General features: G+C 44.1%; 1 protein-coding gene across 1 annotated transcript in view; it reads right to left on the reverse strand.

Moving 5' to 3' along the window:
* CFAP54 (cilia and flagella associated protein 54) overlaps nt 1-13,232 on the reverse strand; it is a 308,666-nt gene that overhangs the window by 123,893 nt on the left and 171,541 nt on the right. The window contains exons 42-46 of the mRNA XM_047788234.1: nt 11,579-11,666; nt 11,083-11,292; nt 9,688-9,754; nt 7,115-7,297; nt 4,155-4,241 (exon numbers count right to left, since the gene is read on the reverse strand). Of these exons, the coding sequence (XP_047644190.1) occupies nt 4,155-4,241; nt 7,115-7,297; nt 9,688-9,754; nt 11,083-11,292; nt 11,579-11,666 (635 nt within the window). The remainder of the gene's footprint in view (nt 1-4,154; nt 4,242-7,114; nt 7,298-9,687; nt 9,755-11,082; nt 11,293-11,578; nt 11,667-13,232) is intronic.

The raw sequence follows: 13,232 nt of genomic DNA on the forward strand, positions 1-13,232 counted from the left end.
TGTGGAAGCGGGGAAGGAATACCAAAGTGGAGGAAGGTGACATGTATCTGAAACCTAGACAAAGAAAAGCCCGTTTATCCTCGGCGTGTGTACTCATCTTCCTCTCTCTTTTCCCGGAACTACTCTCTTAGGAATCTCAAGAGCGTGGCAATGGTAAAGAAATGAAAAGAAGGTAGGTTAGGGGGAAGCAGGATGTGATACTAACATACGAATAAAATGTTAAGTCAGGATGATATTTTGCATGGAGAAGAGAAAACGGCTAGTCTAGTGCATTGTGTGGTTTGGTTCTTGCCTTGGGCTCCAATCTCCCTGGTGCCACATAATATCCAAGTAGGCGTTAGGGAGTCATCTGAGCTCCTTACCCCTCGCAGGAAACTCTTCCCCACATGTGTGAGAGGTTAGTCTCCTCTGGTCTTGACTGTAAGACTGCTGTCCTTGGACCAACTGTAACTGCTAAGGTGACCTCTGGTTCAGTTTATCGTTCTAATCCGACCATTTGAAAAAAGTTGCGGTGAGGAGTTCCCGTCATGGCGCAGCGGAAATGAATCCGACTAGGAACCGTGAGGTTGCTGGTTCGGTCCCTGCCCTTGTTCAGTGGGTTAGCGATCCGGCGTTGCCATGAGCTGTGGTGTAGGCCACAGATGCGGCTCGGATCCCACGTTGTTGTGACTGGCGTAGGCCGGCAGTTGTAGCTCTGATTAGACCCCTAGCCTGGGAAATCTCCCAATGCCTCGGGTACGACCCTAAAAACAAAGAAAGAAAAAACCCCATGGTGCTCATAATGGACGTGCATTTTCAAAAGTGACTAACGCTGGGATCCCAAACGAGACGGATGGAGAAAAGAACTGTCCATAGATCAGCCCTTCGCTCACACAAATGCAGAACTATTGGTACCCTCCCCGGGAATGCCAGACATTGAGAGGAATAAATCTTTCAGGACGCTGGTGGTTTTAAAATGAAGGTGGGAGTTCCCGTCGTGGCGCAGTGGTTAACGAAGCCAACTAGGAACCATGAGGTTGCGGGTTCGGTCCCTGCCCTTGCTCAGTGGGTTAACGATCCGGCGTTGCCGTGAGCTGTGGTGTAGGTTGCAGACGCGGCTCGGATCCCGCGTTGCTGTGGCTCTGGCGTAGGCCGGTGACTACAGCTCCGATTGGACCCCTAGCCTGGGAACCTCCATATGCCGCGGGAGCGGCCCAAGAAATAGCAACAACAACAACAATAACAACAACAACAACAAAAAAATAAAATAAAATAAAAATAAAATAAAATAAAATGAAGGTGGCCCTGCCAATCATAAAGAGGTCTTAAAGCTTTCCCTGAAAGACACTCGTGCGCTGCAGACACTTAATGGTGTAAACTACTGCCGTCTGACTGTCAGAAGACACCAGGGTGTGCCATCGCCTGACCAGCCTGACCATGACTTTCCTCTCGTCCCGCTCACTGACCCCGGTTTAGTTTGGAAAGGCCAGGCGAACTCTGCTCACAGGTGCTGTCATTCCTACCCCGTCTCATGCATCAACTGTTCCTTTTCATTGCTTCTGCCCTCACACCCTCGTTGAGCTTCCTGTACTCCTCTGCCTCTAAGACCCCTCTCTCACCTCGTTCTGCTCCTGACACTCCCACCAGATACGTCTGATCGTGTCCTTTTCCCGATCAAAATTCTGCCATGAATTCCCCCCTCCCAACCCAGCCCTGCGGAAGACAGTCCATAGCTGTTCCCTGGCTGTTAAGCTACCCCAGTGCAGAAACAATCGCCAAATTGCTGACAATCTACTAGAAATGCCATTACGCAAAAACTTTGTTCTAGAGTCTTTCAGTGCCTCTCTGGGTCCCCTTCTGACATGTTACTAATGGTCACTGCAACTCCTCGAGGCTTCTTGCCCCTAATCACACCGGAATAAAACTGTTAGGGTTCCTGTCACGGCTCAGCGGTAACAAACCCAACGACGATCCATGAGGACGTGGGTTCGATCCCTGGCCTCACTCAGTGGGTTAAGGATCTGGTGTTGCAGGTCACAGATGTGGCTCGGATCCCGAGTTGCTGTGGCTATGGTGTAGGCCAGCGGTTGCAACTCTGATTCGACCCCTAGCCTGGGAACGTCCATAGGCAACAGGTGTGGCCCTAAAAAGACAACAACAACAACAAAAGAATAAAACTGTCTCCCAGTTCTGACTCCACGGTCTCCTCATTCCTCTCACCAACCAGCCTCTAGGTAATGTCTCGGTTGGGACCCAACACCAGTACCCTCCACGTCACCGAGCCCTGGTGCCCTGAGGTCATCTTCTCCAGACCCCCTACTCCAGGCCAAGGGACCCTCCTCTGCCCTCAACGAGTCCATACTCTCTCACCTCCGCTGTCCGACGAGAACATTCCCTTCTCTCTCCGGCCCAGTTAGGGCTACTCTTTTCCAACGCCCAAATCTCATCTGCTCAGTGAGACCTAGCGACCCACAGCCTTTTCTCCCTCCTCCAAACCCCCAGAGGCGGTGCTCATCACACCCTTCTGGAAACGATCGAGCGGAGGCACACACGTTACTTGTCGCCTCGCGTGTATGTCCCAGCTCTCTTTCCTGCTGACTTCCTCGTAAGCAACAAACATGGGTTACATTTCCTGGATGAGAGGTACGACCACGGTGCCCTTGGACCGCAGGGACTCAATACGTGCCGTTTCAGAGATGAAGCAATAAACATCGACCAAGGGAGTTCCAGGCGAGATCCCACTCAACACGACCCAGAGCACGGAGAGTGGGCACCGGATTCTCGTCTATAGATTTTAAATCCAACTCAATAATGAATTGCTGGATATCAAGCAGATGAATTTACTATTCATGACACCCCAGGGAGCGGAAAGATGAGTAGGACACAGGCCCGGGCCTCAAAAATTCTGCAGTCTTGATGACAATGCTTGTTTAAAAACAGAGAGGAAAGATTTTTTAAAAGTGTTATTGGAATTCAAAAGCTGGAGAAATCTTAAGAGTTGAGCAACTCAGAAAGGGTGGTCTGGAGAGTTCCCTGGTGGTTCAGCAGGTTAAGGATCTGGCATTGTCCCTGCTAGAGTGCAGGTTTGATCTCTGGCCCAGGAACTTCTGCCCGCGTGGGTGGGGGAAAGAAAAGAAAAGAAAAGAGAAAAGGTAATTCAGAAACCTTCATGGCTGATAACAAATGATTTATTCTCAGGTTAAAATGTTATTATTTTAAGAGCACCAGAATTCCTTTGCGGGAAGGTACTGTATTCAGAATACAATGCAATGGGCTATTTGGGTCTGAGAACATAGGCTCAGGGGCAGGGTCTTGATGAAGAGAGCAGTTCCAGAGGAAGTTTAATTTTCCCTCATTCAAAAATGGAGAGGATCTGGGGAAGGAGAGTATTTCCAAAGAAGGAGAGCGAGGGCCAAGCCAGCGGAATTGCAGCCCAGTAAAATCCACTATGGAAGTAAAGACCCTGGTGAATGCAGTATGTGTGTGTGTGTGTGTGTGTGTGTGTGTGGAATACGAAATAGTGTTGAATTCTGTATAGAGATGATGTGTGGAACAGGAAGCAAATCTGCGGGCTGTTGAAGCGATCCGTGTACAAAATAAATTCGACAAAAGTGGGAGCCTGCGACCACGGGTGACTCGGAAGAGGGGCAGAGGAAATAAGACGCTTGATGTCCCCACCCCACATGGGGTCCAAGCCAACCGCACATGGATCCTAAAGGCAGAGAGTTGCCGAATTCATTGTAATTTAGCATCTACGCCTTTTATCACTTCAACTGCCTGTGCAATGAAATACTCTTGTATACCATGATATATAGAGAAAGATCCTTGGTAAAAAAATCCACAGAAACTTCAGAAAACTGACTCATTAGTCTCCACCAGGAAATCCATCTTTCAGAAGTAGTGATTTCTAGGCTGAATTGTGTCAGGAAAGCCTCACTGCCAGGTGTAACTGAGCCCCACTCTTCTGTGGCCCAAACATAAAATGATCTAAACCTTTCCAACTGGCTGTTTCTCATGCTTTATGATTTTAATGTTGCACAAGTTTTTTTTAATATCAGTACACCACCATCTATTACTATCAGATTATTTTTATGAGTATTAGAACCAAATTAATTTTCACGGCAATATCTTTAATAGTTCAAGACTATCAAATATCTTAAAAGCTTGAAACATACCTTGAGAATTCTTGCTTCTAGGTTTCTGACTAGGTCTTGGCAAACTCCAGAAACAAAATATTGGTACAATGCGAGGAGAGGTAGAATCTACCAAGAGAAAAAGATTTTGTTTTAAAAGCTATTTTTATCAAGTTCATAACTTAATAATACAATGTAGTCGAACATGGATGTAAGAGACGGTAGGTAAAACTGTGATTGATTTTTCCAAGTGAGAAGACTGTACTGTTTAAGTGAAATCATCTGCCCAGCATATGCTTCATAATTTTATCAAAACTTTAACGTGCTCTCAGTGACTTAAAGTTCCAAGTGGTTGCCACTTGGTACCCTAAATCTAGGTTTCACATTTCCTTAAGCAAGAGAAAGTGAAAATTCAGTCAATTATCTTCCTTGAAAAAAATTAATTCAATATATATGTATGAATTACTGAGGTTTGTGGAAACACTCTAGCAAAGAAGCTAGCAAAGAAATGCAAAAATTAGGAGTTCCTGTTGTGGCTCGGTGGTAACAAATCCGACCAGTATCCATGAGGACACATGCTTGATCCCTGGCCCTGCTCAGTGGGTTAAGGATCTGGCATCGCCGTGAGCTGTGGTGTAGGCTGGCAGCTGCAGCTCCAATTTGACCCCTGGCAAGGGAACTTTCATATGCCATGGCTGTGGCCCTAAAAAATAAAAATAAAAACAAATGCGAAATTTAAAGCAAAGAAACTCACATCCCTAAGCTCCTACTTATTTGTTTCAGTGTCAGTGGCTGTTTATCTTCTACTGGAACATCTCTAGCAGCAGAAAACATATTTTATAACATGCCTGTATACGGCAGGCTCTGCTGAAGGAGAACAAAATCTAAGTTCCTGCCTTCACAGAGCACAAACGCAAGCTTACTGTTCAGGTAATGTTTTTGTTTTGCTAGAATTGATCCCAAAGTTCAACTCTTCTTGAAGTCCCATGGACGTATGTGAATGCTTACAGACAAATCAGTTTTTCAACTGACCTAGCCACCATGCAGCCAAAGGCAGGTGTTGAGAAACAATTTTGCCTAGACGTCTGAACAGTGCCTGATCCCCAATTAAAAATGAAGCTCAGTCCCTGCACTGGGTCCTGCCCCACCAAAGGGAGAAGGAGTGAGAAGGGGACCTGGGGTGCCTTCTAGTTAGCAAACCATTTCCCATGATTCCACAATTGGCAATGGTCCCCCAGCAAATTTTATACGTGACGGCAATCTCCTTAGCCACTGGGCTTCTTCTGGAAGGTACTGCCATACAAAATGGAGGCTGTTTACGTCTTGAAAGTTCAGCTAAGGAGCCTCTCTCTAATTGTCAGTCGACTGGCAGCTGCTAATAGCAACAACATTTAAAAACAAATAGACCTGGTCTGAAATGATTTCAAACATAATATATTTTCCTACAGTGACGCACTACCAATATAACATAATAATTTTCTCTACAACTAATGCAGCACAAAACAGTAAGAGTTGGCTATTACCTTTGAGATTGTTTCTTTAGTGAGAAATAAAAACACACCATTTTATTGCTGCCAATTGCTCAATTATTCAAAAAAATGTTCTCAATTTCTTAAGCTTCAGAGGAAAAAAATCTCATTTCTTTTCCAGTGCAGTGATATGTATTATATATGGATATGACTAAGCAGCTAAAGGTTACTCAGGGGATAGAACTATTTTCTAAATCCAGAAATGAATCCTCGTAACAATGAGAAGAGCACCATTTTGTTATTTTTTTCTGATAAACAATTTCTCACCAAACCTGTCAAGTGTTAAAAGCATTTACCAACCCCTTCCCTTTAATACATGATGTTATAATTCAACAACTAATATCAGGGGGGCAATAAATCTTTTCAATATAAGGAGAGAGAGTGAATTTAGAACAAGAGAAGACAAAACAATACATGAAAAAAAGAGAAAGTAAGAATGAAAAGTATGGAGGAAGGAGAAAGAAGCAGAAAAAGAGAGAAAACATATCAAGAAGCAAATGAAGGGAGGAAAGAGACAAAAAATAAAGGAAAGAGCTTAGAGGAAGAAAAATGAAAAATAAGGCAAAGGAGGAAAACATGAAATGACCAATAGAACATACTAATTTATGTTTAAAATGCAATCAACCCCAAATGTATGACATATGCTGTAATTTATCTCCCCAAAGAAAAAGCAGTTATATTTGTTTTTTTTTAATTTCCTAGGATATTAAGAAGTGTCTGTCTTAAATTTCACAGTAAGAATCTGTTGTTTCACTTATAAGTACCCTTAACATAGAAAAGAAGAGACAGACGGAAAGATACATTTATCCCAATAAGGAAATATTCCCATCGTTTTGATATTGATGTGATCTGCACAACTCAATGCAGTGAGCTTCTAAGTGCACTAGATTTCTCTGCTTGAGACCAGTGAAACATTCCAGTTAATTTCACCAACTGTCTTAAGAAGGAAAGCAATTATAAAAGAGTCAAAAACGAGAACCCATTCTGCAGGCACGGCTATCGCGTCCAAAACGCAACACAAACAGTGGTGTCAAAGAAAGCAGGTTAATATATTTCATCCTGAAGTACAACAGGTCAGAATCCAGAATATAGAGCTTAAAGGTTTATAAGAACCAATCAAGAGGAACATCCACAGAATTTGAGAAGCATAAGGTAAATGGGGTAATATACCATAATGAATTAAGATGTGTTGATTTGGAGTTCCTGTTGTGGCGCAGCGGAAACAAATCCTACTAGGAACCCTGAGGTTGCGGGTTCGATCCCTGCCCTTGCTCAGTGGGTTAAGGATCCGGTGTTGCCATGAGCTTCGGTGTAGGTCACAGACATGGCTCAGATCCTGTGTTGCTGTGGCTCTGGCGTAGGCCGGCAGCTATAGCTCTGATTAGACCCCTAGCCTGGGAACCTCCATATGCCGTGAGTGTGACCCTAAAAAAAAAGAAAAAAAAAGATGTGTTGATTTTACAAATCACTTACTCTGAGATTCTGCTCAGCAAAGTGCAGTTCACGTATAACGTAATATAGACTTGCGACCACTGAGCAGATGTCAGCCCGGTATCTGTCAGAGAAGAGATCAAGGCCGGGGAGTAGCTGAAGGATTTCATACTGAGCATAGCAACGTTCAGCTTTGGGATGAGGAAGGGTGGTTCTGAGCAAACCCTGAAAATGAAAAAAGTGAAACAAAGAGCTGGAACTTGCATCTGCAACAATGACACAGAAAGGTAAGTACATGCATTACTTCTCAAAGTGCTTGCCATGTGCTTAGCACACTGTCCCCCTGTAATAAATGACCCTCACATTCTCATCACTGTAGGTTTCAAATGCTTTTATCACTCAAGATCGGCCTTTTAGGGAGTTTTCGTTGTGGGGCAGCAGAAACAAATCGAACTAGTATCCATGAGGATTTGGGTTCAATCCCCGGCCCCACTCAGGGGGTTAAAGGAGCCGGCATTACCATGAGCTGGGTGTAGCCTGCAGATAAGGCTTGGATCTGGCATTGCTCCGGCTGTGGTGTAGGCCAGCAGCTATGGCTCCGATTCGCCCCCCTGCCTGGGAATTTCCATATGCCATGGGTGCTTTTTTCCTAAAAAGCAAAAAAAAAAAAAAAAAGTTTGGCCTTTCAATTTCCATGATAGTTCAATATTTATTATTTTAAGAAATTATCATTATATGAAGTTAGCATTTGCTGAGGGTCAATTTTGTGTTTGGCACTCTTGGTAAATTCTTAGGAAATATTCTCTCATTTAATCCTTATTTAAGTTACTCCTAGAAGGAAGGGTGAGCATCTCACAAGTGGCTTAACCAATTAACTCACCTGAAGTCACATAGCTAAGAGTGGCAAAAAAGGGTTCAAAGTCATGTCTATTTAACTCAAACATCTATGTTCTTTCCACTATACTAACCTATAAGAAGAGGAGAGAAAAACCTATTTCAAAAGTCTAAATCAAATAGAGGAAATCCTGAATTTTTAAGTTGAATTATGTGAAATGGTGATTTGTTTAATTTGACCACTATTTATTTCTTAGATCGTTTCTATGATCAACGTTGTATTAGATGTTGGAAACAAGACGAACACATAAAATCAAACTGGACATTTGGGAGTGCTTCTTACATTATCTTAAATAATTAGTGTTTCTTGATGACATCATCATAAAGTTGTTTTTAATGTCTGTATCAGGAATGTATTTTAAACAAATTGCTCATGCAACTTAGAAGATACCTAGTTCTAAAACAGTATGCAGTTTAATTTTTAGTTGTATGAATTTGCTTTAAAATCATAAAGAGAATGACAGGTTTTTAAAATAAACCCCACCAGCTAATTTTTTTTTTTTTTGCCTTTTTCAGGGCTGCACCTGTGGCATATGGAATTTTCCAGGCTAGGGGTCGAATCAGAGCTGCAGCTGCCAGCCTATACAATAGCCACAGCCTCACAGGATCTGAGCCACATCTGTGACCTACACCACAGCTCATGGCAACACCAGATTCTTTCTTTCTTTTTTTTTTTTTTAAATGTGAAAGCAGCTTTATTTGGAGAGATACACGTTCCATAGGCAGCATGTGGGTTGACTCTTAACCCACTGAGCAAGACCAGGGATCAAACCGCATCCTCACGGATACCAGTCGGGTTTGTTACCACTGAGCCACAACGGGAATTCCCCACCGGCTAATTTTTATTTCAAGGTGTACTAAGAAATGCTTTCCACTTTTAAGCAAAAGATTAAACTTTTGCAAAATTATTTCCTAAAACATATATAGCATTATCTTCAAGAATGAGGGATATCGGGAGAGAATAAAGAATGCAACAGAAGGACTCCATTTTGGATTATCATTCTCTTTGCATCCTTGCCTCTCCACCTCTTCCCTTTGCAGCACAGGCAAGAGGTGTGGAACATGAGAAGCGGAAAAGTCCGGCTGTATACTCAGAGCAGCCTTTCCCAACGATCTCATCTGTCCAGATTTCACAAGTGATCAGACTCCTCTGATACACGGAACAAGGGTGTCCCACCCTTCAAAGTAGAAGCTTTAGGAGATTGCAGAGGCCCCTGCCTACACATCAAATCTCAGAATGTCTTGCATTTCAGATAAAAGCTCCTTTTCTTCTTCAGTAAAGTCAAACCCAAATCCTCAGAACTGCAAACACTCTGCTCTGTCGTTTTCAACTCATTTTTTGCTTTCATTATGTGGTATATTTCACATCGAGCACTTGAACAAAACTTTATTTAGAGAGGAGGCAACTTAAAGGCAGCGCTTCCAGGCCAATCAGACTGACTTGACTGCTCATTAGTAATGTGATGAGAGACTCCGCTTCCCTATCTGTAAAGCTCCTCCTTCTGCAGCAGAAAGGAGAAAAGTGACTCTGCTGAATGTGGAAGGTGAAAATGCCACTGGGGTGCAGTCATCAAGGGAAACATGGGCTTATGATATTTAACTGAGGTTCATGCTATTTTCCTACCTGTGAGTTTTATGAATAGGAGAAACTACTGCACTTTTTTTTTTCTAAACTAACGGAATGGTCGTGCTACTGAAGAAAGACAGACATAAACTTTTACCTGAAAGAGTAATGCAGACAAGAGGCAACAGTTGATTCTCTTTTCAACATCCACTGTCATAATAAATCTAAGTAAGTACAAGAAAAAGAAATTGATACATTGACAATATTCCAAATATATATATATATATTTGTGTGTGTGTGTGTGTTTTTTGCTATTTCTTGGGCCGCCCCCGTGGCATACGGAGGTTCCCAGGCCAGGGGTCGAATCAGAGCTGTAGCCACTGGCCTACGCCAGAGCCACAGAAACTCGGGATACAAGCTGCGTCTGCAACCTACACCACAGCTCACGGCAACGCCGGATCGTTAACCCACTGAGCAAGGGCAGGGACCGAACCCGCTACCTCATGGTTCCTAGTCGGATTCGTTAACCACTGCGCCACGACGGGAACTCCCAAAAATATTTTTATATAAATACATCTCTAATACTCCTAGGTGTTCCAAAATTCACATAGTTGGAGTTCCCGTCGTGGCGCAGTGGTTAACGAATCCGACTAGGAACCATGAGGTAGCGGGTTCGGTCCCTGCCCTTGCTCAGTGGGTTAACGATCCGGCGTTGCTGTGAGCTGTGGTGTAGGTCGCAGACGCGGCTGGGATCCCGCGTTGCTGTGGCTGTGGCGTAGGCCCGATTGGACCCCTAGCCTGGGAACCTCTATATGCCACGGGAGTGGCCCAAGAAATAGCAAAAAGACAAATAAACAAAAACAAAATTCACATAGTCTTTGTGATTCTAAAAGTGCTAATATTCATATAAGATCTAGAATACAAAAAGACAGAAAAAGTAAAATAAAAAGTCAGGAGGTCCCATCGTGGTGTAGCGGAAACGAATCCGACTAGGAACCATGAGGTTGTGGGTTTGATCCCTGGCCTCACTCAGTGGGTTAAGGATTTGGCGTGGCCATGAGCTGTGGTGTAGGTCGCAGACGTGGCTTGGATCCCGCATGGCTGTGGCGGTGGCCTAGGCTGGAGGAGAGAGTGAATGAGAGGCCGAGGGCCCCAGAGTTATCACCAGGCTCTGACATTCGGTCCAAGTCATCGGCCTGCCCCCACGCTGTTATTCTTGCTCATGTATCCACTGTTCATCCACGCATTTGTTCATTCAACAAGTAATTATTGAATTCCATCTCCACGCCCCGGCGCGCAGATACGCTGGAGAACAAAGCAAGGACTTGTGCCCACGTGGTGCTCACATGCCAGGGCCAGGAGGTGTTACAGGAAGGGGAGGTGGCCATAAACAAAAAACATCACAAATAAGTAAACCATATAACCCCATATGGCATGGACACAGCTGCCCAAGAACCGCGCATGTGGGGCGTGGCGCTCCACGTTGCACAGGTGGGCAGCCCACAAAGGGAGGCGACAGCTCTTACACAGATCACACCACAGTCACACTCACTGTGCAATCTTTGCAGATATCACCGCTCCTTGCAAACATCCCCAAATGCCAACTTTCGCCAGAAACTCCTCACTGTAGTCTTTGGAAACCGGAGGTGAAGAGCTGTCGGTGGCATGGGTGAGGGAGGCGCCAAACTCCTTCCACGTACGGAGCACGTCTTCTTTCCTGAATATGCCGTCAAGAGCTTGACGCCAGCATTTAAAAGCATCCCTCAAACAGAAACAGAGCGTCAGCCAGTGGGTTTTCTGTGATCTGTGTCATTAAATCTAGCTTCCAAAAGGGAAAGCAAATGCACTGAAGAAACATTTTAATTAAAATGTTAGCGAGTCAATCCATACCACTTATTGCTCATAACCATTTCTCTCTGGTAGCATTGGATGAATAAAATGCAGCAATGGAATATCATCAAGGAACTCAAATTTATGACAGGAGTTTTTCACAATAATTGAAAAATCTTCCCAAAGTTTCCCTTCTTCTAGTGGCTCCTAAAAACTACCTTTTCTTTTGTGCGAAGATGAGAAGATTTCCCAGTTCATGCAATGCCTGAACGTTAAGACTCCTTTGATTGCTGGTTTGAAGAACATCTGTATTTTTAATCAGGTGAAAGAACACGTGTCAGTCTCTGGAAAATACGTCCTTTATATTTGCAAGAATATTTTAAATTGCATTACACCTTAACTATGTAAATAAGCAAACGTCAAGCTAATAGAGCCTCTAAATGTCACATGATATAGATACAGAACGGGAGCCAACAATGTTCTATATGAACGTAGCGGGGTGGCAGATTGGGTCTCACGGGTAGGAAGCGTGAATGAAGTAGTGTACAGGTCAGACAGGTGGAGACGGTGAAGGAGAGAAATCCAGAAAAGCACACTAGGGAGAGAGGGCTGGGGATATCCATGGAAATGCCCTGTGTGGCCAGATATGTTCTTTAAGACCGGCGAGGAGGAGGAGGAGGTGGTAAGATCACAGAGATGTCTGAAAGCCACATGGAGGAATGGCGGTGCTATTCTACAGTAGATGGAAAGCCTCAAATGGTTTGTTTTGGAGCAGGGATGGGACAGAGGAAAGCACATCAGATTCCTCCCTTACTCAGATGCAAAAAAAAAAAAAAAAAGAAAGAAAAAAAGCCCATCTTTAATGTCACCTGAATTTGTTGTTGTTTTCTGATGAAGGCTTGCATCCAAGGATGTGAAGCCAAAAAACCCAACCCACATGGCAATGGTTTCTAATGGGGGCAGCACTGTCTCCTGAAGGGCATTTTAGAAATTTGAGAAAGGGTTTTTGTTAGGTGTCACCACGGCACATCTCCTGCTACTTCCGAGCTGAGGACCTGAGACACTGGCTGGCTTGTAGTGCACAGAACCCTCCCCAACAGTGAGGGAGAAGGTGAGGAACCTGCTTGCAATTATTTGAGTCCAACATCTAACTTCATTTTATACACAGAAAGGGTAATTTGCATGTTTTTAAAATGCTCTGAGTTTTCCAGAAATGTAATCCCAGTAATATTTCATTTTGTTTAGATGTTATCTAGGTTTTGCCATTTTCGATCATGGCACCAAAATTAACAATGCTGATGGTACCCGGGTCACCTGTACAACACCCCTGTACCAGTCGGCATCCAGAGCTGTCACGTCATGTGTCCCGCATGCCCCACATACAACATGTGAGCATCGGATGGCTCCTCCACGCCCCCAGTGCCTAAGCATGTACATACTGACACACACAGGGACGCCATGGTACTTGCCCTCCTTTTATATCTAGAGCTTCATATGGACTTTCTAAGAGGTACACAGGAAGAATATATTCAATATAAATTTTATTTCAGGGACTAAATGGGGAATTACAAAATGTCTGTTATAAAAAAGGGGATGTTGGGTCTACAGCACAGCTTGAACAGATACTGCTGAATTTGGAGAAAAGCCAAACCAAGCGCAAAGACAGGGAAAGCAGAATCAGCTGGGGTGGAGCAAAATCGCATCACAGCGGCCACGTCTTGATAAATGGGTCGCAGATTCGGTTCAAGTGGGAGGAACAGGAAGGTGCCTAGACTCTCGAGATGGTGACAGCCGTGCTGGGGAAGTGGGTGACAGCAGGGCTGGCAGCATCTTGTCTGACACTGCCCTGTCACTGCCTACAAGGGAGTGATG

Source organism: Phacochoerus africanus, chromosome 7, assembly GCF_016906955.1.
Source record: "Phacochoerus africanus isolate WHEZ1 chromosome 7, ROS_Pafr_v1, whole genome shotgun sequence".
NCBI classification, from domain to species: Eukaryota; Metazoa; Chordata; class Mammalia; order Artiodactyla; family Suidae; genus Phacochoerus; species Phacochoerus africanus.